The following is a 23,055-nucleotide window of genomic DNA, read 5'->3' on the forward strand; positions in this document are numbered from 1 at the left end:
TTTTAATGAAATAAACTTTTGGACAAATGAAATGGTAAGAATTTTTGATGCTTACCATTTCATATTTAAACCAAATATTTATTTTTATGTAATTGTGAGAGTACAGAGAAAAGAGTATTCAGAATACTTTTCCATCAAAAAGAAATAGTGTTGATTATTCCAAAATTATTCCACATTATCCTGGGATTTATATTAATCTCTTAGCCTACACGATAAGAAAAGCATACTGTGTAGCTCCTCTAGATCATTAAAAATTGTTTTGTATAAACCCACATCAAAGTAATTTTTTTTCCTCTGCTCAGCACTATAAATTAACAAATGAACTTCTTCAACCAGAAGAGTCTTTAATGGTCAGAAAGTCAAAATGGTGACCATAACACAACAAAAGTCCTGTCCCTTTTATATATTCACCATGTAACACACATAAACAAGGGACAGGCCTTTGGTCAAGTGGTCCCATCTACCATCTTGATTTTTTTACCCCTGATCTTCTGCCCATGGATACTCCTTTACCTTCGCCTTACAATATTGTTAAAGATTGAAAGTACAGCTCCAGTAATAAACTCACAGGTCTCATTTTCATATATATTTACAAAAAAATATTTATAAAAGACACAATGAATTCATCCATGTGTTGGTCCTATAACCAAATGCATGCATACTTATTCGTGATTCAGAAACAATATGTCTTTGAGGAAAAAACTAGTATTGTAACTTTTTCATAGCCTCCTAGTGAGTCTTCAGGAAAACCTGGATGATCTTTATGACAGCTTAACAGTTAAGTTATTTGCTAGACTCCTTATTTTATCTACTACACTCATATTTCCATTAGAATTGGAATTTTAACATTCACAAACATACAATAATATAGCCTGCTTAAAATTTAATTGATGCACTGTGGTTATATCCCATTCTTGTATTGATTTTTAAAATGTTCAGTGTTTAAGAAGTCATATTTTCATAATTTTATAGTTTGTTTATTTTGAACTACTATATTGTCAATAAAGAAAGAAAACAAAGAAACAATTACTGCATAAGCAGTAATAAAATAAAAAGCAATCTGTGTATTTTATAGAACATATATATGCTTAATGTATATATAGAGTTTCACTATAATTTCACTTTCCTCAACTAGCTACCCTTTAGCTATGGTAAGACTACATTTCTCAACTGGCACAGCTGTTAGCATATTGGCTGGGAATTATGGAAATTGAAGTTCCAAAAACAGCAGGGCACTAGGTTGACAAAGGTTACCAAATTCAGCTTCAGAAAGTCCTTTCTGGCTATGGCAATAACTTTTGAAGTGGTACAATTTTCAGTGTAATGAGTTGAAAAAAATCTAAGAAGCTACTCATAAAACTGCAATAGGAAAAATACTGTATTTCAATAAATTCAGAAAAGTGGCATTTCCAAAGCAATTTTAAAAAGCGAACCATATGGCAAGAAGTGTCCCTTGCCTCACCCATTTTCAGCCTCTGGAATGCAACAATCGTCTGTATAACAATCAAATACAAGGGTATTAACTCTCATGTGCCTGGCTATTCTTTTATTATAATTATTTTACCCCATTTTATTTCACTGTATTTAGTTTCATTTCCATACTTTATATCCTTCAAAAAGAAACAAAAACAAGCTCAGAAGACATTAAGGTAATACTATATTAATCTACTAGGAAGTTAATACTGTCTGACTCACTAACAATCTGCCACGTAACCTGAAAGGAAAAAAATAGGCAAACATTGGTCAATTTCTCAAGGTAAATTGCAGACAGCACCTAGTGGGTGTGGGATCCAGCCCAACAAATATTCATCAGCTATAAAGTTAAGCAGCAGTTGAAAGACGACTCTCTTCTGCTTTGCAAGTTGTATTCTTGCAATGTCCTTTGCTTTAAGCCAAAGGTATCACTGTTGCTTTTAGAACATTTGTTTAGGCCAAAGAGACTGTTAAATGACAGGGAACACAGCTGCATCTTAAAGTCTAACACATCTATAAGCAAAAACCTATGTCACCATAAATACGCTATAAAGGCTATGTTTGAAGTAGAATGGGTGGGTCTTTAGAGAGCATCAATGCCTGTCCACTTCTATGGAGATAACAAAGAGGTCTCACAGGCAGCATGTACAAAATTCAGAGGGCAATGATTTAAGGAAACTCAGCCCCAGTGCTGATTCATTGCTGTCCAAAATTTTGCTCATTCCGAAGTCTCCTCCTTTAAGGGAGGCAATGGTATCAAGTTAGTTTACTGCCACTCTTAACACACGCACCCCTTAACACACAAACATTACATAGAAATTGATCCTAAATAGTGTTATTTCTTAGTTGCCCAAAATACTTAGGGGGGGGGGGGAGCCAGATTTTTATAATGTTTGACAATGCCCATCTCAATGAAAATCTGCCAAAGCTTTTTTGCTTTTGCCCATTCAGACCTAAGTGAAAGAAACGGAGCGCAGCTAGAGTGGATTTTCTTCTTACTTTGATGGGAGACTCCTTTTTTTGGGGGGGGGGGATCCAGGATGTACACAAGGATATTTCGCCAATGATTTTAAGGTAGGATCTCCCGATTTCACTCTTGCGACCTGATCACAGATGCGCCCCCCACGCGCTTCCACCCTCCCTCCCCACGCAGAAAGAGTAAGATGTCACCCTGTCACTCCGCGGGTACCTCTTTGCAGGCGTGGAGATTCTCAACCTGGGTAGCGGCGCCCGCCCAAAGCAGCAACCACAGACAGAGCAGAAGGAGCGGCAGGCGCCTCCAGCCGATCACAACAGGGTGGCGGCAGCAGCAGCAGCATCTGGTAATCCCCTCAGCGGGATGGAGCCTGTCAGCCCCAGCCATCGTGGCGCAGCAGAAACAGCGAAGGAGCCGGTAGTCGCGCTGTGCCTCGGGCGGGCAGTCACCGACTCAGGTGCGACGGTAGCCGCGCTCTGGGGGCAGAAAGGGATGCAGGAGCCCGCCCCGCCCCCTCGGACCGCCCACACCTCGCTGCCTAGCAACCGCAGCTGCCTCCGCCGCGCGGCCCTCCCGAGGCCGAGGAGCACCTGAGGCTCGAGAAGCGCGCGAGTCGCTGTGGCGCGCGGCGAAGGAACAGCCGTTTGCTTTCGAAGCGCTCCTTCAGCGGCCCCCAGACAGGCCTCGCCGGAGTCGCTCAAGCCACGCGCGCTGCACTAACGATCCAATCCCGAGCCGGGTAACGGGTGGCGCTTCGGGGCAGCCGTTCTCGACTCAGGAGCGGCCCGACTCTCTTCGCCCCTCGCCTGCCGGTTCCTGGGAGCGCGTTCCTTTTAACTCAAGTTATTGTCGGGCTCTGAGACTATTAAACTGGGTGCCTCGCTTCTCTCTTTGGTGTTTGACTGGCGGTGCCTTAATGTTTCCGTTCACTTGGGACTAACTCTTCGGAGTAGCCCCGCTGGGGTTTAGGAGAGGAGAGAATTGTTAGAAAGTCTTTCGGAGCTATTCAATGCGCTTCAACCATGGGCCGTAAACATGAAGGAAAGGGGGGTTCGACTTTATAAGTGTCCTTATAAAGGCGCGTTTTTCTTTATTTCACGTGAAGGAGCATAAAGCGCGTGCTGGCTTCTGTCCTTTCCAGCCCCGCGCCGCTTTTCTGGTTTCTTTCTGCCTCCCAAGAGCTTCGCTTTTCTTTCCAGCCATCAGGGGGCGCTTTAATACGTAGTGACCGGAAGACTCTAAAAGACCCCGTCGCCTAGCAACCGCCCTCGTATCCTAAACAAAACTGACACGCGGGGAGAGAAATCGGCACCCGCATTTGGCAGCTGGCAACCCTACTGCTGAGAAAGGCTGGAGTATGTCACCCGCTAGGAACTCTTTTCCATTCCCTCATTACGAAAATGAAAACACATACAGTGATAATATGAATGCACAGGTAAGAGAGATCCCTTTAATTTTTTCTTTAAAATATATAAAGCATTTGCATTGTGATGCATTTTGTTTATCCTAATGAAGTTTAGAAGCCATGTGCTGTGAACTCAGTGATAGGGCAGCCTCCCTTCAGCCTCTTAATAATGTTTTACAGATGATGCTGGAAACTACTTTTGAACTCGAGATACATATTTTATGTTTATTAATGCAGGATAAAATGTGGAGGTCTGGCTTTAAAAATAGCCCTAAATAGGAGAAGGAGGAGCCACCTCCCAATGTCACAATGTGCAGTCTCGATACTCTTAGACCGCCGTTGACACTTTTGCCGCTGGACGGTCCATTGAGACGTAAATTGTCCCATAGAGATGGTGATCAGGAAGACAAAGCCTTGCTGGTCTCAGGGACATCGCAAAGTCCCTGATCCACCCAAGGGAAGCGCTTCAAGCCGGCGGTAAACAGGCAGCTCCCAGGCTGATGAAGTTGGGACGGCTTCGGAAGGAAGGAAGTGAAAAGAGAAAGTGAGTCCATCTGGAGAGGTATTTTTTCTATTTTGCGAAAGACTGCCCAAAGAAATTTTTTGTTAAAGCCAAATTAGATCCTTAAGCAAAAGAACTGAGCGGCAAAATTAACTCATATTGGATTTCTTTGGAAAGCTTTTTTTCCCCTTTGTAACTATTCTTTGTGGATTGAAGTGCTCGCAACGTTTCTCATTTCTCCTCTTCAAGTGAACGGATTGATTTTTTTCTTCTGCTTTTTGTTGCTTTATTTTTTGACTTCTGGATTAAAACCTTCTTATTTTAACAATTCTTCCTATTACTTGTTATTAAATTTCATTAAAAGAAATCTAAAGAACTTTGTTTCCTATAAGCCAGAGATAAATATTAGATAAGTGAAAAGTAGCAACACTGCCACTCGGAGGTCAGAGGCTGGGGTTTTTGAAACAACGTATCTCTTCTCTTTCCTTCTTTGATTCCACTGACTTTGTAGCTGAAGGGTTTGCAACTTGTTTATAGAAACTGATAAAGAGCCAAAGGCATGAATTTTTTTCACAGGTGCCTTTGAGGACTATTTTGGCAGGGGAAAGAAAGGGGGGGGGGAACAACCCTTCTCCTTTGAAGAGCATAAAAGAACTTGTGTTCAAGTCAATCTAAAATTTAAAAAAAGAGGCCTGGAAGGCTAGAGTGGCAGTGGCTATTGGTTTTTTTTTTCTTTCTTCTTTTTTGAAAACATGGATCAATATTCAGATGAGGAAACCTTAAAATTCCAAAATATCTTGACTGGAATTCAAAATCTATTGGAAGGCTATGGGAGAATTCAGAAGAAGTTGGAAAGAGTAGTCTTCCTCACAGCAAAAGATGATGGGATTGGAGTCCCAAAAATTAAAGGGGAGAATGAAGATATAGAAGATAAAGATAAGACAATAGATGAATTTATTAATGGAGCAAATGTGGGTGAAATTAGAAAGAAGGGAATATGGAAAAGGAAATTCGACAAATTGGAGCTCTACCCTAGATTCCAGGACACAGAAGAAGAAGAAAAATAGTAATGATGGTGGACTTAAGAAGAGAATTTTTTTCAGAAGCAAGATTGACAACCAAAGACAAGCTAATTTTAGTAGCAGCTGATGGGCAACGAGATTACCTGAGAGATTCTTCAAGCAACAAAGTGCGGAGAGAAGTCTATAAAAACCGTATAAAGGAGATAAAAAGAAGACTGACACCACAATTGGTAAGAGAGATAAGACTGTTTTGTTACTGGAAAGATACAGGTTGACAATGAAAGTTGTTAATAAAAAATTAGTTGATTTTGGTGATCAATAAGTAGGAATTTAGTAACTCTTAGATTGTTTTAGATTGTTATTAAATGTTTATTTGTTATCAAATAATTAACTATAATAACAATAATGAAATGATAATGGATACAGCTTAATGATATATACATGTACTGGCAAACTAGTAAAAGAAATTTGGATATAAATTGCAAATTGTGACTTTGGAAAAAGACCTATAAATTTTATTAATAAATTTTTATTTAAATCTTGTTATAAAGGTGTAAGGCTTTTTTGGGGGGGGGTGTCTGATGAGAGATGTTACATAAATAGTAAATGATTTTTAGCCAATTATAATAACAACAAGGAAATGTCAACAGACATTGTTTAACAATATATACATGATATGGTATTGGCGAAAGTAACTTGGATATAAATTCTAAACTGAGTTGGGGGGAAAGGGGGGAATGTTTAGAAACTTTATTAATTTACTTTTACTTAAAAGATGTCATAAAGGTATGTTATTGGAGGATTTTTTGAAATAGCTAATGAATGCCATTATGTGGTTGTGTCTTTAAGTATGAATGATTTGAGGTAAATGCATGTTCAAATAATTGTAGTCAAATGAGAATTGTGGTACTTTGATAGTAAGATACAAAGATTTTTGATTTAAAGTGTATAATCTAATATGAACTATAAGTAATGACTGTGGAAGAAATGCATGAAATTTATCTGTAACCAACCGACATGCTTTCTACAAGATGCAATGAAGGATGATTCTTTTTTTGTGTGTTTTTGTTCAATTAAAATAAAAAAACTTTAAAAAAAATTTTTAGAAGCCATGTGCTGTGAACTCAATGATAGGGCAGCCTCCCTTCAGCGTCTTAATAATGTTTTACAGATGATGCTAGAAACTACTTTTGAACTTGAGATACATATTTTATGTTTATTAATGCAGGATAAAATGTGGAGGTCTGGCTTTAAAAATAGCCCTAAGCATATCTAGTATGTGCAAAATGCACATCTGAGAAATGTATCCTATTTTTTTTGCTTTTCAGACAATTACTGTCCCTTAATGACTCATATTAATTATATAGAGAGAAATAGGCCTTCCACCCAGACTAATAAATCAAGATGAACAAGAAAAAAAGACTTGAAAGGCAAAGGATAGGAGATCCAATTTGTCAAAATTATGTGACTTATCTTGCTATAATGTTCTTTATAAAAATGCAAAACATAAAAAGAGCACAATGCAATTATCATAGGTATATTTATATTTCACTGAGATAATGAGAACTTTCTTAAACAAGGGGATTAGGAAAAAATTTAAAGAAAAGAAAACACTGAACTACTGTAAAACATAACAATAGAACCTCTGTCAGAATGTATACCAAAGATCTAATTGGTCAAATCTGAGTTAAGCCAAGCCATCAGTTTTGTCCAAGTCAAGCAATCAATTTTGGGATTTGTTACCAAGTAGGTAATTTAACATCACTCTTCCCCAATGTGATGCCCTTCAGAGAAGTTAGACTGCAAGTCCCAGTCTTCTATGTTAATAGTCTGGCAAGATATTTATGCATTTTATTTCAACTTCTCTGGAGACTAACAGGTTGAGGAAGACTGCCAAAAATATGTTGAGAATCCTTTGTAACATGCAATCTTAAAAATACAAGGGCGGTTCTATATAACATTTTAGATTTCCTTTTAAAGCAAGAATGGTTTGATATTATCCATCTGCTGAAATTTGTTGCTATGTTGACTTTCTCTGATTAGAAAAACCTGTGTATAGGTAGTCCCAGCTTATAACCATTCATTTAGTGACCAAAGTTACAACAGCACTGAAAAAAACTGATTTATGACTGTTGCCATGCCCTGTGGCCATGTCATGAAAATTTAGACACTTGGCAACTGGCATGCATTTGATGGTTTTAATGTCTTGGGGTCATGCAATCACCTTTTGCAACCTTCTGACAAGCAAAGTCAATGAGGAACCCAGATTCACTTAGTATATCCGTGACCCATCAAAAGCGCGGAGGACAAAATCGCGCTCGACGAAAGCGCGCATGTGACGTCATCACAGCGCGACGAAAAAAATTAAAAATTGAAATAAAATTAAAATTAAAGCAAGCTGATTCACATAAAGGTAAGGGTTAGGTTAAGGGTTAGGGTTAGGTTAAGGGTTAGGGTCAGGTTTACAGCGTTAGCGTTAGGTTTGGCGTTAGGTTAAGGGTTAGCGTTAGGTTTTTCGTTACGTTAACGGTTAGGTTTAGGGTTAGATTTAGGGTTAGGTTAAGGGTTAGGTTTAGGGTTAGGTTTGGGGGGGTTAGGGTAAGGTTTTAGCTTTATTTTTACATTTTTCGATCACAGCGCGATGTTTTCATCGCACTGTGATGACGTCAAATGCGCGCTTTCGTCGAGCGCGATTTTGTCCTCCGCGATTTTGTGGTGGAACCAGTATATCAAATATAAACCATGTTACTAACTTAACAACTGTAGTGATTCATTTAACAACTGTGGCAAGAAAGGTCGTAAAAAGGGCAAAACTCATTTATCAACTGTCTTGCTTAGCAATGGAAATTTCAGGATCAATTGCAGCTGTAAATCAAGGACAAGCTGTATTTCTGTCTTACTGCATGTGGCTATCTGGTGCTGTGGCCCGCAGGCAGCCAGCAGAGCTGGCAGCAATGTTGGACAGTGAGAACATTGGGGAGGAACATGGCTCAGTTCTGGGGGTTGAGGAAAGCTCAGACGAGGGCTCTGCATCTGAGGCAGAGAGTTAGACAGCAGTGAGGCAGAAGAACAGCTGGGAACTGTTCCCAGTGTGCGCATGTGCAGAGCTGCCAGAAGACAAGGACAACTAAGAAAGCAGGGTCGACTTAAGAGTAAAAGCCACACCTTGGAGGTGATTGGCCCCTCCCATAGGAAACAAAAGAAGAATGAACAGGGAGTGGGCTTTTGCAGGAAACAATCCAGTCGTATCAAGAGTGGAAAGTTCTGTTTGTGATTATAAGAGACCCAGTGTAAAGTTTTGCTTTGCGCTGTGTTTGTAAGCTAGTTATCTGGCAGCACTCTAAAAGAGATAAAGTCCGTGTGGATAAACATTCCCCTGAAAGACTGTTTGCAAGCCTTGCTGACTGTGAATGAAAGGAATTCACAGTCGTGTAAATAAAAGAAGTTTTTTGGGACCAAAACTTTGCTTCTTGCTTTCTAAGGAAGCCTGGGTTAGAACATCTGGACTAATCCTATATTTTGAACATACACACGTCAATAGGACTGACCTAGTCAGGAAAAGGCCAATATTTTTACTTGGATTCAATAAGACAATATTGAAAGTGAATATAAATAGTAAGCAGTTAAGTTTTTATCTTTTTATGGAGTCAGTATAAGTTTAGTATCATTCTTATTGATCCAGAACACCTCCTATGGCATGCCCTCCCATCTTTCTCAGCAACAAGATACCTGGAGTAGGCTACATGGAACAGCAACTTTGGCAAGCATTAGAAGAGAAGTCTGGTACTCAGACTCTGAGGTAAAAAAGAAATGATATTGTTGTCTTTTTTTTTTCAAGGTGCCTTCTCTCTTCTTTAGCCCTTACTATCCCTTCTTTAAAATGCCTTAGAAATGTATGTGTATTAAATAGACCTTGAGAACTTCAAAGGACACTTCATTTTGTTAAAATGTTTGTTTGGAATGAATATTTACTATCTGCTTGGGACCAAGGTGGCGCAGTGGTTAAATGCAGCACTGCAGGCTACTGCTAGATCAGCAGTTCAGTGGTTCAAATCTCACCGGCTCAGGGTTGACTCAGCCTTCCATCCTTCCGAGGTGGGTAAAATGAGGACCCAGATTGTTGGGGGCAATATGCTGACTCTCTGTAAACCGCTTAGAGAGGGCTGTAAGCCCTATGAAGCGGTATATAAGTCTACTGCTATTGCTATTGCTATTGCTATTTGTTTAAAGAGTCAGTGAGTCTTTGGAAATTTTGGTAAGTCTTTGGGTCAATTTTTATCAAATGGATGTACACCTTTCTAGCTTTGAAGGCTTCTAGATGCATTAATAGGGAAGCTGTTAAAATTTGAACTTTATTCACATGAGAAACAGATGATATGAAATAATCTTAATTTGAAAATGGGAGGAATCTTTCATTAGAAATTCTAAGTGGAGTAAGGGATCAATGCGTTGAATAGGTTAATTATTAATAGTACTTTAAGGATTTGCAGTTATATTTTGAATATACCGTAATTATCAATATATTCAGTTTAAATATGTATGATTAGAACATGGCCTAGATGTGTTTAGCAGCTTCAGAGAAACAGAAATTCTTGAATGTTCAACAATGTTCAATAGAAGCTGTATTTGAAATACAACCTAACAATTCAATTCTATACCAATTAAAGTTAGGACAGTAATATTTTTTGTGGAACAAGAAATCCTTGGAAAATCAATGGGCACAATTTTTAAAAAATGCTAAATACACTTGTGACATATAGATGAAGTCACTTGATTAGAAATTCTTGGTTCATGTTTACTGAACTTTCCAAATAAACTTTTTTTCTTATTTTTGTCATGGCATTTTTTCATGGCGGCATTGTAAGGTATTTCTGGGCTGTTTTATATACTTTGGTTGTGTTCGGTCATAGTTTCATTTGATTTCAAATCATTAATATAATTTTAGAGAATATAGTTAAATGAATTTCATTTCATATAAATGAAATTTTAAACTGCATTTCAAAATTACAGAATTTTACATTGTATTAAGAATTCTAAGAGTTCTTTACTTTCTGAGATTGGTTGTTTTCTTGCAGATGTTTTATTACCAAACTAGATAACATCATCAGTGTTAGTAGGGAGTGGGGTTTGCTCGCATTTTCCTCTAATTGGCACAAACATGGGGATTAGCTAAAAGAATCAGCCGATACAACACTCCCTGTGTCAAGAGTGAATTCTAGAGATGTGTTTTGATTTCTGAAATGTATTTATACTATAGAATGAGAAGATAGATTAGTATGCTTCTATATGGTCTAGATCTATATGACCAAGCTATAAAGCTATTACTATTATAAAGTTTTTTTAAAATCCATTATTATTTATTTTTAATTCTATTATTTCCATTAATTTCACAATAAAAGAAACCACAGTAGAATGAAGCAATTTATATTGATATATATATATTAGAGGTGTCTGGATAAGACATCTTGCTTTTGTATGTTGTGGTAGATACATTCTACTAATCTTGATAGATATATAAAATAGTGCCATTTTGCACAACCTTAATTCTGAGAACATTTATTACAAGGTTCTTACCCCAATACATAAATTTTTGCTTTCTCCATTTGCTGCTGGATAGGCAATTCCTGAAATGCTTGCATAAACTATTTCACTTTTAAAACATTTCTACTACGTTATCCTTAATTTATGCTTGTAAATTAACATGCTCCCCACTTACCAATCTTATTTGCAGATTTCTAAAGACAGTTTGGATTTTAATCTCAGTTCTCTATACAATCACCATGAAGACCTGCTTAAAAACAAAAGTCAAGTAGTCCTCCATAAAGAGACCCTCCTGGATGACCATGGGTAAACATAAGTTTTGTTTCTTCTAAATTTAAAAAAAACAAGCATCAGACTCCAGTGGATGCATACTCTAATAGTGCTGCAATTCTTGTAGCCATGAAACCAATAGTAGGATATACATTGTGTAATCAATAAGCCCATAGCCATAATACTATCAATCATTTTTATTAGATTATATTTTTACATTAAACAAGTATTATCCACATAAGCCACATTTCCTTTTCTTCAGAGTAAATTTCAACTGGTATCAGACATGTAAAATACATATTTAATATTTTCAATTTGAAACAAAGACAAATATATGTGTGGAAATATAATATAGATGTTTCCAAGCTCTAGAATGCAGTCTCTTGACTACTGTATACACATATACTTGAGAATACCAGGGGTAGTTTAATTTATTTTCAGTACTGAGCAGATGATTAGACTCTATAGCCTAAATGGTCCTTTTTAAATCTATGAGTCAATAATTCCTGTTAGAATTCTAAGTGTTCTCAGACATTTGAGCAGTGCGCTACTGTTTCCTTAGCTAAATAGCCCTATCCTTCTTTTACTTAATAAAAGATTATTTAAAAATATGTTAATTCACCTTAATGTTTATCATTCAACAATTATCTCTGTCCAAAAGGCAACACTTTCTTGCTAATGCATGTCCTTTGTTTTTGAGCACGGCAGAACACTGAAGGTTTTAGAGCCTGTGAAGAAATACACTTCAGTTCAGCATCCTACCTCCAAGGGTATTACTGTGAGACACTGGGTTAATCCTGTAAAAGAATCTATCCACCACATTGAGGGAGCCATTGGTAAGCATGACCATTACATGCCTCTTTTGGTTGAAGAGGAGCTAGGATAAGAACAGAAACCTTTTCAGTAGATTGATTTTCAAATACCTTTCCTTCAAGTTAGTTTAGATTATTTTATCCAGCTTTCCTTTAAGACAATATATTATATCCTTAATCACAGTTCTGTGTTAAAAGCCTCTTCACTCAGTGGATAATAACAGAGTGTTGTAAACTTTGTATTAAAAATATTTAAATCCCAATAGTGAAGTGGAATCTAAAATACAATAAAAATTGGTAGTTCTTTAAAAAAAAGTTCCTGGCTATATAACTTATAGTATTTTAAAGATAGAATCAATAAAAAGTCAAGAGAGGTCTGTAGCTTTGTTCCATTGTAAGATACCAGGTGTGTGTGTGTGGGTGGGTGTGTAGGTGTTGGGGGGGGGGTCAATTCTCAGAACAGTGAATGATAGCTGACAAAATGATTTGTCTTTGTTTGCAGAAGCTCCACATACTGCTGCCACAAATAGTGGATATTCCCGTAAAGAGAATGGTGGGATCTTCTATCATTAATGATTTTTGCAGAGTCATGTTGCAGCTTTATTCCCTTTGGCCTGTAATTGCTGCCCATATGCTAACTCTTGGCTCACTGTATGCTTAGTTTTCAGATCATCCATTAAACCAGCCAGCTTCACTGAATTTTAGTAAAAGCTCAACTGTGCTGTATTTGAAAAAGCAGCCTGTTCTTGCCAATGGACCGAGCCCCAAACATAATAATTCAGATATTTGATTAGGAGGAGTCAAATAATAAAATCTAGTCTACTTTGGACTCAGCTCCAAAGAAGATACTATTTATACTGAACCATAAACAGTATTAATTTACACAATCTTAGCTAAAAGTATCTTGGTTAACATCTCCAAAGCAAAATATGAACATTGATTAAATTTTCAAAAAAAAAATGTTTTTCAAACACAAAATACAAATACTTCATTCCTAAATTATTCCTAATACACTTATGGAGTACTTCAGAACACAAGTCTTCACAAGAACAGAGTGATCCAATTTCTGAAGATTAAAAGTACTATATCAAGATCAAAAAGAATGCCAACCAGGAACAAAGGCTGAATGCCAAAATACACAATTCTATAACTTTTTAAAAAAAGTTCTGCAAGTACAAAAATTGCCATAGATCAAGGGGACAAAGCACCTGATGTCATTTATAAACGCAATGGCTGTGTGCAGACAAGTTTAACAAAAGCAAGCTGAAGCCAAAGTTTGCCAATACAACTGAATCTCAAATCTAGCACATTATTGAACTGATATTTTCCCTTGGAGTTTTAAGCCTGGTACTTTTGAAACATGTTAGATTATTAGCTATGCTAAGTATGGGGTGTGAGAATTTTGCTCTTAAGAAAAAGGACAAGAGACCCAAGAAAGACAAGTTTCTGTACCTCTCAGGTTTATTCACTTCCTGTCTCCTGCACTGACTCAATTTTTGATCCTTTATCTTCACATATAAAGGCATACTTTTAAAGAATTTATCTCTTGTCCATTTTGTTCATTATTAAGTATTAACTCCCTCCTATTGCAGTTTTTAAACTAATCCATGCTGCAGTAACATTCCCCTAGAATCAACTCATTCTCTTCTGCTGATCTTTTTTGCCACTCTAATATGCATTTTTAATTAATCTTTTCATCTGCCTTCTTTCATATTATTGCCTTCTGGTTCCTGTGCTGCAATTTTTGTTTTTCAAAAAAAAAAAAAGGTAGATTCCAGATAATAGTTTCACATTTTAGTTTCAAACAATTATATTCCTTCTTGTATATGAATATCAAATCATGCAATTTCATGAAAACATTCTAAGCATTATATTATCTCAGTTAATTAGCATTAAAGGTTTCATTATATATTAATATCAAGGACATTTGGAACATAATTTCTTCCCAAGCCAGTTCTTGCTGATTTGAATTGAAAATTCATCTGAAGTCAGTTTCTCCTGGTTTAATATATCACAGTGCTGGAATGCCTTACAGAAATGGAGATAGGCACTGCCCTAAAGTTTCCTATGACTAACAGAGTAAAACCCCTTGATATATTATGTTTTTAATTAAAAAAATAAAATTCAGATAAACAAATGTGAAATTTCCACTCTAAATTGTTTGGGGAGAATTTCAAGACATACTAAGAATGTATATTGCTAAACATATTTTAGGCATTTTTTTCCAACCAACTGCAAAAATCTACAATTAAGCATCTAAACTCTAAAATTAATTAATCTAAAATTAGCTTGCTTGCCCTACTAGATCAGGGGTTCCCAACAGGATGTTCACACTCCCTGGGGATGTGAGATATTCCAGGGGGTGCGAAAACTTGCGTTTAGAAGTTTCAAAATTAGAGTGTATATGCATAATTATATGCATATAATTATTTACTTTTGTAAGGGGTGCAAGAATATATCGGAAGTGTTCTAGGGGTGCACCCTGATATAGAAAAGAAGGGAACCCCTGTGCTAAAGGGAACCCCTGTGCTAAAGTTTCCAATAAGATTTTTTCCCCCACAAAATGACCACTTATTACATTCATATACAAGTTTATTACTCCCTGAACATTATCTCCTTATATTCTCAAGAGCACAAACTCTTTGCAAAGCCAAGTTTCATAGAAATTTTACTTCTGTGTATATTATATCTCATGCTAGTTTCAGCCTTCTAACATAGAAAACAAGCAGCTTTAGATTTACCTATAATTTTCTCATTCTCTGCATTACAGCAAACAAAATTTTGCTGTATATTCTCTGCAGTTGCTATCATGGAAAGATTACATCCCCAAAACATTGAACCCAAATATTTATTTCTAACATAATTTTAGCACAATATGAGTATCTCATGCACCTTAAATAACATTTAAAATTAAAGATAAGCTCAACAAGCTAGACCAGTGGTTAACCTTTTGTTGTCGCATGCTGAAAGGGGGTGTGCACATAGCCAGTGCAATATGTGCGCAACCCCCTGCGTGCCCCACCTTCTTGCATGCACAACCCATGCTCCCCTGCCCCCCATGCATGTGTGACCCCCCACATGTACCCTGTCCACCTCACATGCGACCCCCTGGCCCCCCATGCATGCGTGTCTCCTGCATGTGGCCTGCCCCCCCCCGGCATATGTGCACCAAAACCCAAAAAAACAGCTGGCTGGCGGGAGGTGCATGCGCATGTGCGGTGGAGCTGAGCTGGGGCAATGGCTCATATGTCCACAAAGAGGGCTCTGCGTGCCACCTGTGCTATATGTTCGCCATCACGAAGCTAGACAATACATTGTGCTACATTTTAGAAGCATATTGCCAGATCTCACATTTTAAAGTTTAAATTTTTTAACAAGTCAAAATATAGGCTTTCCACTTAAGTTTTCTGCCCAGTCATAATCAATTCTAGGGGGTGGTGCTCATCTCTATTTCTTAGCTGAGGGAGGCAGCGTTGTTCGAAGATGCTTCCGTGGCCATCATAACTATACGCTAAAGTGCACAGAATGCTATTGTTACCTTCCCACTGAAGTGGTACCTATTTATGCACTTGCATAATTTCAAACTGCTAGGTGAGCAGGATCTGGGGTAAGTAACAGGTCACCTTGCCATGCAGCATGCATTCACGTTTTGAACTCAGGCTGCTGGCTAAACAAGCTGTCTTTTAATTGCTATTATGCCCAAAATATATTCCATATATGCATAATTCTTACTTGCCAAGAATGCATACTAAGACATGAAAAAGCAGAAATTAAACTAGAGTGTTAAAGATGAAAGAACAAAGTACAGCTCAAAGTAACTTAACGAAGGTTTCAAGTGAGGTCACATTTTGATATTTCAGAGGTGTTGCTGGAACTTTTTAAACTCCCTTGATTCCTCATTATTGACAATGATAGCTGGGAGATTCTCATTCTGTTTTATATTGGAATTTTAATTTGGAAACTAGAAATAGCATTTTTTAAAAGTAAAAAAGCAATTTCCCAAACTTGTATGCACACATTAGTTCCTGAAGAGGAAGCTCTTAGTTTGTAGCTGTAAGAGACAGCACCTTATCCACCATGCGCCCTTATGCCTTGATAATATCGGTTTTATCGGGTTTTTTTAAAGGCGCATACCATCCTCAGATCGATCTTTAGAGCATCGCCAGCCTCTTGGGCGCATTAACTTTTATTAAGTTTTAAAGAAAGCACACTCAACTGCCAGCACAGGGCTGTTAAGGAAAATCGAATCCTGACTTTACTGGACGTCGGTGCTTCTAGCCCGAAGAATAAAATGCCCGCCAGAACAAAGAAGTTCCTCGACTGAAGCCGGATCAGAATCGCTTCGATACACATTGGCTAGGAAGAGGAATTTTCCAACCTCCAGCCTCATCTATCTGATCAATTCATCATCTCCGACAATACGGCCGCACGCTCATTAAACCTAAGCTTCTCTGTACAGCGCCAAGGGCTTCACAGAAGCGGCTCTTTTCATTTCAGGCCGGGAAGGCGGCGACATCTCGGCCCGATCAAATAAGATCAACGTGTAAAAGGAACGTAATTGTTGCAGAGCAGGGCAACACACATACACCTCCCGAAGCCTCACATAACACACACACAGACACGCTACAGGCGCGGTTCAAGCAAATCCCCCAAACCACACTCGCTCCCACTCACAAGCACGCCACAATCACTCGCCCTGACTGCCAACACAAAGATGGCCGGGCTTGCCTCCGCGGTTTATCTACTCCGCACTGCATTCTGGGTATCGCAACAGATCTCTGGCCGGGGCTCGCGCGAGCTGCGGCTTTCCGTGAGATCCCAGGAGGGAGGAGGGAGAGCTGCGCGTCGGAGCCGCGAAGGAAGCCGGCGCCTGATAGGGCGTTTTAGTTACCCGGTGTTCGAATGGCCGGAATTTCGAAAAGAGTTTAAGGCTGCCGGATAAGTCGTTTCAGAATAATATATGGAGGGTGGGGGAGTAGTTGAAGTACTTGACATAGTTGCCTTTTCGCTTAAATAGTACTGCCTTTTCATTTGAATTTGCTCTTCTCCTTCCCCCACGCATCCGTGATTATTTGTGTGCTGTATTTCCACGTTAATCTCCAAAGGCTCACCGGAACTACACAGATCGTCAGTCTGTACAGTAAGCCTTTAACAGGGTAACAGTATATTCTATTCGTTCCCCTTTCTGGATGTAAGCATATGGTTTTCTTATTGGCATTTTATTGTGTGCCTAAACGTTTTAACTATGGTGTTCATCAAAAAATCATCAACAATGAGAATTGATATAACATTTTATTAATTATATGTGCACAGTATTTCGTAATAAATACTATCTGCATTAGACTAACGAGAACAATCGCAGCTAAAATCTCAAAAGTGACATCCCTATAATTAGAAAATTTGGGGTTACCACGTGACAAGGCAAGTTTCTATAAAGCAGCTTTTCTCAAACTCAAGAAATTTTAACTACTACCCAACCCTGGATAATGCTGGGAGTTGAAATCCACACATCTTAAAAATAACACAGAAATAACTTCAGGAACAAGAAGGAATACAGGTATTCAACTTGCTTGGTGGGAGTTTGAAAAAAGTGAAAAAAGTGGCTTGACTCATTTTCATATGGCCATTGCAGCATCCCCATAGTCACGTGATCAAAATTCGGATGCTTTGAAACTGGTATATATTTTCTGAAATGTTTTTGAAATGTAATGAACCAATTTGATCATTTTTCTTATATGATCAACCTCTTTGGAAAATAATTCATATTAGAATAAAACATGTGTTTAAAGTTTTGTAACCTGCAATATTTTTATTGAATTTTACCAAGTTGTATATTCCATCTAAAGATACAGAATTAGCTGTTATATATGTTACCTGCAGAAAAAGTATGTTTTTATTGAAAAGGATGTTTGATTCCTTCCTTGGAAGAATGGCTGTCAAGTTATAGGAATATGCTTGATGTCCAAAGTAACTTCATTTTAAAGAGTAAATCTTGATGCGGAATTCTATTTCTAACTGGAAACCATTTTTCATAGATCTGTACTACACCTCAAATTTTTCTACACTGGAGTCTGCATTTCAATTTTATGAGAAATTTGATCTCTAATGTTGATCTAATTATATCCCATTTTTTCAAGGAGTGTTTTATATTTTGTTAACCAATAATAGCAATTTTAGTTTTTCCCTTAAAATGATATATTTCATAGCTTTATGGGCAACTAATATATTTAAAAATAATGTTCATAACATTTCAGATGGTTTACTTATCTTTTTGTTTTTTATTAATTATTCATATTCTTTAAAAATGTTTAATATAAAGAAGAAAAAACCTAAATACTTCACTGCAAAACTTGGTCATCAGCTTTAGGTGAAGAAAGGAAATGTAGAGAAGATTTAATTGATCAAGCAAATTCACTTCCAATGGTTAAAAGAAATTTAAATAGACTTTACACTATATATATAATCATGGGACAAGTTATCACTGAGGTATCTTCTGGATAGCTGGAAACTAAGCAGACTTTAGCATTTTGAATAATAGAGCTAAAACTAAGCCATTTCTTATGCATGGCACAGATTTTCATATAATCCCATCAGGGAAAATGGATATATATCATTGTATTGTATTGAAATGCTTTTTAGCATTCCTTCATGTGCACTAAAAGTTTGACAAAAGCAATGAAGAAGAAATTATATCTTTTAGAGTCTGATATTTATCTTCATTAATGGAATAATCCTAACGTTGATCTTTGACAGCATTATGGTTTCCCAGAATTATGTATTGGTAAAGTATCTGTAGAAAGGTTCCCTAAATTACAAATAATCAAAAACAACATCTCTAATAGATTTTTCCCCCCAGAAAACCATTAAGATTTTAATATTTTCTTCCAATCACTGTCTAGGTAATTAGCTTTCATAGCAAACATGAAAATATATCTTCAAACAGACAAGAAGCTTTTTAAAAGGCTGCTTTACTGATTGCTAAGTTATATAATTAATGTGGTCAAATATTTATTCAATTCGTTAAAAGAAATCTAACATTTCTATTGGAGACATGCCTTGAAATAAAATCCTCTAAATGCTGAAAGTAATAACCCACTACTCAAACTAGCACCTCTATTTTTGTCTTCCCATTTCTACATCAAACACTTTTTTTATTTGTTTAGTTTCTAACAGCAAGAATCACACAGGAAAAAAAGAGAAGGGCTCAAATATATATCAGACAGGAAATACAGGGAAGATCAAAAAAGGCAGATTTATTCAAACACATATTGCTGGAATACCAAAGGCCAAATTATGGCTTTAGTGTTCTTGCTGATTTATAAATATGTAATTAGTACTGTGACAAGATGTACAATGTTGAAAAAGAAACTTGGCTTTCTCAGGTTGAACTGATATAAAAAACAATGGATTAAAATTGTTTAGGGCTAAACTTAAAACTATCTGTCAATCAGCCAGATGTTTACAACATTATAAACTTTAAATATACAAGTCACACATGTTCTTTTACAGTAATGCTCCTATTTTAGAAGAGAATCTCCTACACTTTAAGCACATAGTGATAGGAGGTTACTATCAAGAGGAGGGGTGGAATGAGGAAAATTTAAAAGTATAATAAAAATAAAGACTAGAACAAATCTTTAAGTATGTACACATCTCAAAATATACATGTTATCTTTATATGTAATTTAAACATGTTAGCATCTCACATCTTATGTAACAGCATATGCCCCCACTGTTTTCTCCTATACCATATCGCATTTTAAGTTCTTTTAATTCTTACTTGCAAACTGGGTTCTACAAAATAACATGACATTTTAACCATATTCAGCAATTTAAATGAGGTGGCAAGATTAATTATAGCAAAAGATAAGTGAACGCCACCAAATTGTATTTTGTTTCCTTCATGTTTCAATTCTTCAAGAATTCCATAATGCAGAACTGTTTTCTATCATTGGCTAGTTTCTCATCTTCAGTTATTCCTGTTATAATGAGTTTGGGTTCAAAGTATAGTAATCAAAGGAAAAAAATCTACAGCCTTTCAATGCTACTACATTTTGGGGACAAAAGAAATACTAGAGTAACCTTTCCACTTCCATGTTATATCAAACTGGAAAAAGCATCATTCATTTCTACTTGTCACAAACCTGTGATATTTCTTTTGTATAGACTAATATTAATTTTAATAATCTGCATATAAAATTTTTGATTTTTGTCGAAACTCTTTTAGACGTTCTATCTAAACAACATTCCCTTGGTCTCAAGCAAGACGTGGCCACAGAAGAATTTCTCCTTGCCATCTGTATAGGTTCTTGTGAATTCTGCTAGGAGGTACAGTCCTCTGAAGCAAAATAGCATAGTGTCTTCATTTAAACAGTTGTCCATCTGAAGCAATGGGATTCATTTTATAAAGAGGACATAAAAAGCCATGACAATACAGGATATTGCCACTGCTGAATGAAGTCTGGTACCAATGATTGCCGCTGAAAAACATGAAAGATATTTATTATTCAAACAATAATAAGCACATGTTATTTCATATAATTCTTCGACAATGAAGAAAAATAAAAATGCTTTCTTGCAATGTACACACTAAGAGTGCACTGCCAGCCTAGCTAACTTCAAATCTTTTGATCTAACATTTCAAGCCAGTTTTCTGCATACTGCTCACAGAATCTCTTTAAGGTTTTTCAATTTGTAAACACTGGCATAGAATCTATAACACTGCCAGCACTTTTGAGCCACAGCAGAGACCCTATAATAGAAGTCTACCTCTATCCAACTTGCTGACCTCCAGTCAACCAGTGAAAAGTGATATTCACCAGCACATTGTCCTACCATCTTTGTGAGTAACATAAAGCTAAGCATGATTAAACCCTCCAGTCTCAATACGTATGCTATACCAAGGCTAAAGATGAATGAAACATTTGCTTTATATAAATGACATCTACCGTTTCCAATTATATCAAAGTATCAACACTCTCTTTATCAAATAAATGTAAAGAAATTTAAAGCTAAATCACAATATAGCAAATGCTTAATTAACTTCTATCCACCCAGGTCTGATTTATACACTAAACTAGCTTCCATCTAACCCAGGGTTTCCCAAACTGAAGGGGTATCTTTCTTGAGAAAGTACAAAAAGAGTACCAGTGGAAAGGGGAGGGGGAGAGAGAGAACCTTTAGTTGTTCATTGTCACAATAAAATCCATCTATTAAAAAGTTTTATTGTACTGCTTTCGTTGCTCATTTGTGCTCGGATTGTTTTTAAGGGAGGTGTGTACGCTAAGATTATACTAAAGGGAAGTGCAATGGCAAAAAAAAGTTGGTCTAAATTAAATTTAATTAATTTATAATTAATTCCTAATTCCCCATTCCTAAGAAGTCTGTAAGGGGGCATGCATAAGCGCACCAACATGCCTACCGTCCCTTTCCTACTGTCCCCACTTATTCGTATCCATTTCCTGTATTCATAATCATATTTATACTTACATCTCTTATCTTATACGCGTTTGACAAATTAAATTAAATTAAATTGTCCTTCCTGCCGAAGATGCCATCAGCTTGACTTCTGAGCTCCTACTCAACGCTTCTCAGCGCTTGTCTATAAAGTTTTCCCTCTGCTTTACCGTGTCGGTGCTTAGCGCTCTGTGCGAGATCCCTACCTTTGTAAAATACACCCCAGACGCCCCTCTTCTCGGACAAGAGCCATGTTTTCAGGCGAGGCACCTTCCGGAAGTAGGCGCAGGTGCAAACGAAGAGCAAGCCGAAGACCAAGAGCCCGTCCAGGGAATACACTGCCAAGAACAGGGAAGAGAAAGTCAGGGCCGGTGGCGTGGAGCGTTCCTGCTTGCGGGGGCTGCGGGGGGGTGGGGTAGCATGAAAGGGGGACTAACCCAGGGAGGTCTGGGGACCCTGGCACGAGGGAACCGCCCCACTCCTGAGAGAATAAGTACACGGGTGGGCCGGCGAGCGGGGAATGGCCAACGTTGCCCCGAGGGAACGGCCAGGAGAGGGTTTCGGGGAGAGAGAGAACCGGACTAAGGGGCAGCTGCTCACCATTAGCCATGACGGCCTCCCCACGAGTCAAAGCCGAGCTCGTCACCGCATCTCCAGGAGGAACGAACGGCCAACGCGGCACCGGAACCGCCAAGTGAAGCTAATGGAGCTCAGAGAGGGCCAAACATTCTTGATCGCCGAAGAGTCCTAGAACGGCGCGCCTCGTCGTTTCAGGCAGCAACAATCAAAGGCCGATAGAACTGATGGGTCCGGAGACTCGCCTGCAGGATTTTTTTTGTTTTAATCTTGGGGATCGGATTTCCCGTTCGTTTTGGAAGTAATGCTTGTCTTTTATTAAAATAAAAGTGATAACATCGGTTCGTGGACGGGATACATGTTAAAGACTGTTAATGGCTACTATCAGTCAATGGTTATAATGATTTAGAAGCGACGTATCCGAAATTGAAAGTTGAAACAACTTTCTCATTTACGGATTCCTCATTTCATAGGAACTAACGTTTGTTTATTTATCTATTTATTATTGTATTAATATTCAGATTTTTTCTTTTCCTTGCTTGCAGTCTACTGACTAGGCTAAAGTTTCATAGCGAAATCTGTAGATAGGGACTTGATCCTATAAAGCAAGATGAACAAAAGCTAAATCATTCTTTTCAAATAATTGATGCTGTGGAGCTTTTAAAAAGAATCTGAATTAGGGTTCAGAAGAAAAGAAAAAGAATCGGAATGCTAGTTGGGCTATACTATATAGTTCAATGTCTTCCTCTATGCACAAATCCAAAGTCAAACTTCCATAACAATCGTTTGTTCAATCCTTTCTTGGAACACATCCAATGAAGAGGAGCCCATCGCTTCTCTATGCAATCATTTCTACATTGGATTAGGAATTACAACCATGTGTATTGTGATTGTTCTATGTTAGGAGTGATTTGATATGCCTTGTAATAGCTGCTGTGAATGGCAACCAGGAGATCTCTAGTGGCCAGATTAAATGAGAGTCCACCTTGGGAACAGCCATAATGTTAAAATGTATGGATATA

At 37.5% G+C, this 23,055-nt stretch overlaps 3 protein-coding genes and 1 non-coding gene across 7 annotated transcripts in view; 1 reads left to right on the top strand and 3 right to left on the bottom strand.

Annotated features, from left to right (window-relative positions):
* Positions 1-2,918, bottom strand: part of ELAPOR1 (endosome-lysosome associated apoptosis and autophagy regulator 1) — a 61,957-nt gene extending 59,039 nt beyond the window's left edge. For 2 of the 3 annotated variants that reach the window (XR_001313566.2, XM_087719884.1), the window contains exon 1: positions 2,663-2,918. Coding sequence is in view for 2 of the 3 variants with exons in the window: in XM_087719884.1 (XP_087576010.1) it covers positions 2,663-2,836 (174 nt within the window). In the remaining variant the exon portion in view is untranslated. The remainder of the gene's footprint in view (positions 1-2,662) is intronic. The other variant, XM_014066833.2, reaches the window with a different exon arrangement.
* A 135-nt stretch (positions 2,919-3,053) lies between these two features.
* Positions 3,054-13,539, top strand: CFAP276 (cilia and flagella associated protein 276). Of its 2 annotated transcripts, XM_087719886.1 has the most exons (6): positions 3,055-3,884; positions 5,460-5,608; positions 9,061-9,177; positions 11,110-11,225; positions 11,898-12,025; positions 12,504-13,539. In XM_087719886.1, the coding sequence occupies exons 3-6, from the start codon at positions 9,076-9,078 to the stop codon at positions 12,572-12,574; spliced, it is 417 nt and encodes a 138-aa protein (XP_087576012.1). In that variant the 5' UTR covers positions 3,055-3,884; positions 5,460-5,608; positions 9,061-9,075; the 3' UTR covers positions 12,575-13,539. The 2 variants fall into 2 exon arrangements, with proteins under 2 accessions (XP_087576011.1, XP_087576012.1); XM_087719885.1 differs by lacking the exon at positions 5,460-5,608 and having other exon boundaries at positions 3,054-3,884.
* A 2,788-nt stretch (positions 13,540-16,327) lies between these two features.
* Positions 16,328-16,702, bottom strand: LOC148044630 (small Cajal body-specific RNA 2). Its single transcript, XR_015697440.1, has one exon.
* A 2,532-nt stretch (positions 16,703-19,234) lies between these two features.
* On the bottom strand, positions 19,235-22,206 carry TMEM167B (transmembrane protein 167B). The gene is made up of 3 exons (XM_087719887.1): positions 22,058-22,206; positions 21,664-21,795; positions 19,235-20,481 (listed from the first exon to the last, which is right to left on the bottom strand). The coding sequence occupies exons 1-3, from the start codon at positions 22,065-22,067 to the stop codon at positions 20,399-20,401; spliced, it is 225 nt and encodes a 74-aa protein (XP_087576013.1). The 5' UTR covers positions 22,068-22,206; the 3' UTR covers positions 19,235-20,398.
* Positions 22,207-23,055: the final 849 nt, after the last annotated feature.

The sequence above is a fragment of the Thamnophis sirtalis genome, unplaced genomic scaffold, assembly GCF_051295495.1.
Source record: "Thamnophis sirtalis isolate CommonGarterSnake01/CBP01778 unplaced genomic scaffold, rThaSir2_p1.2 scaffold_7, whole genome shotgun sequence".
Classification (NCBI taxonomy): Eukaryota; Metazoa; Chordata; class Lepidosauria; order Squamata; family Natricidae; genus Thamnophis; species Thamnophis sirtalis.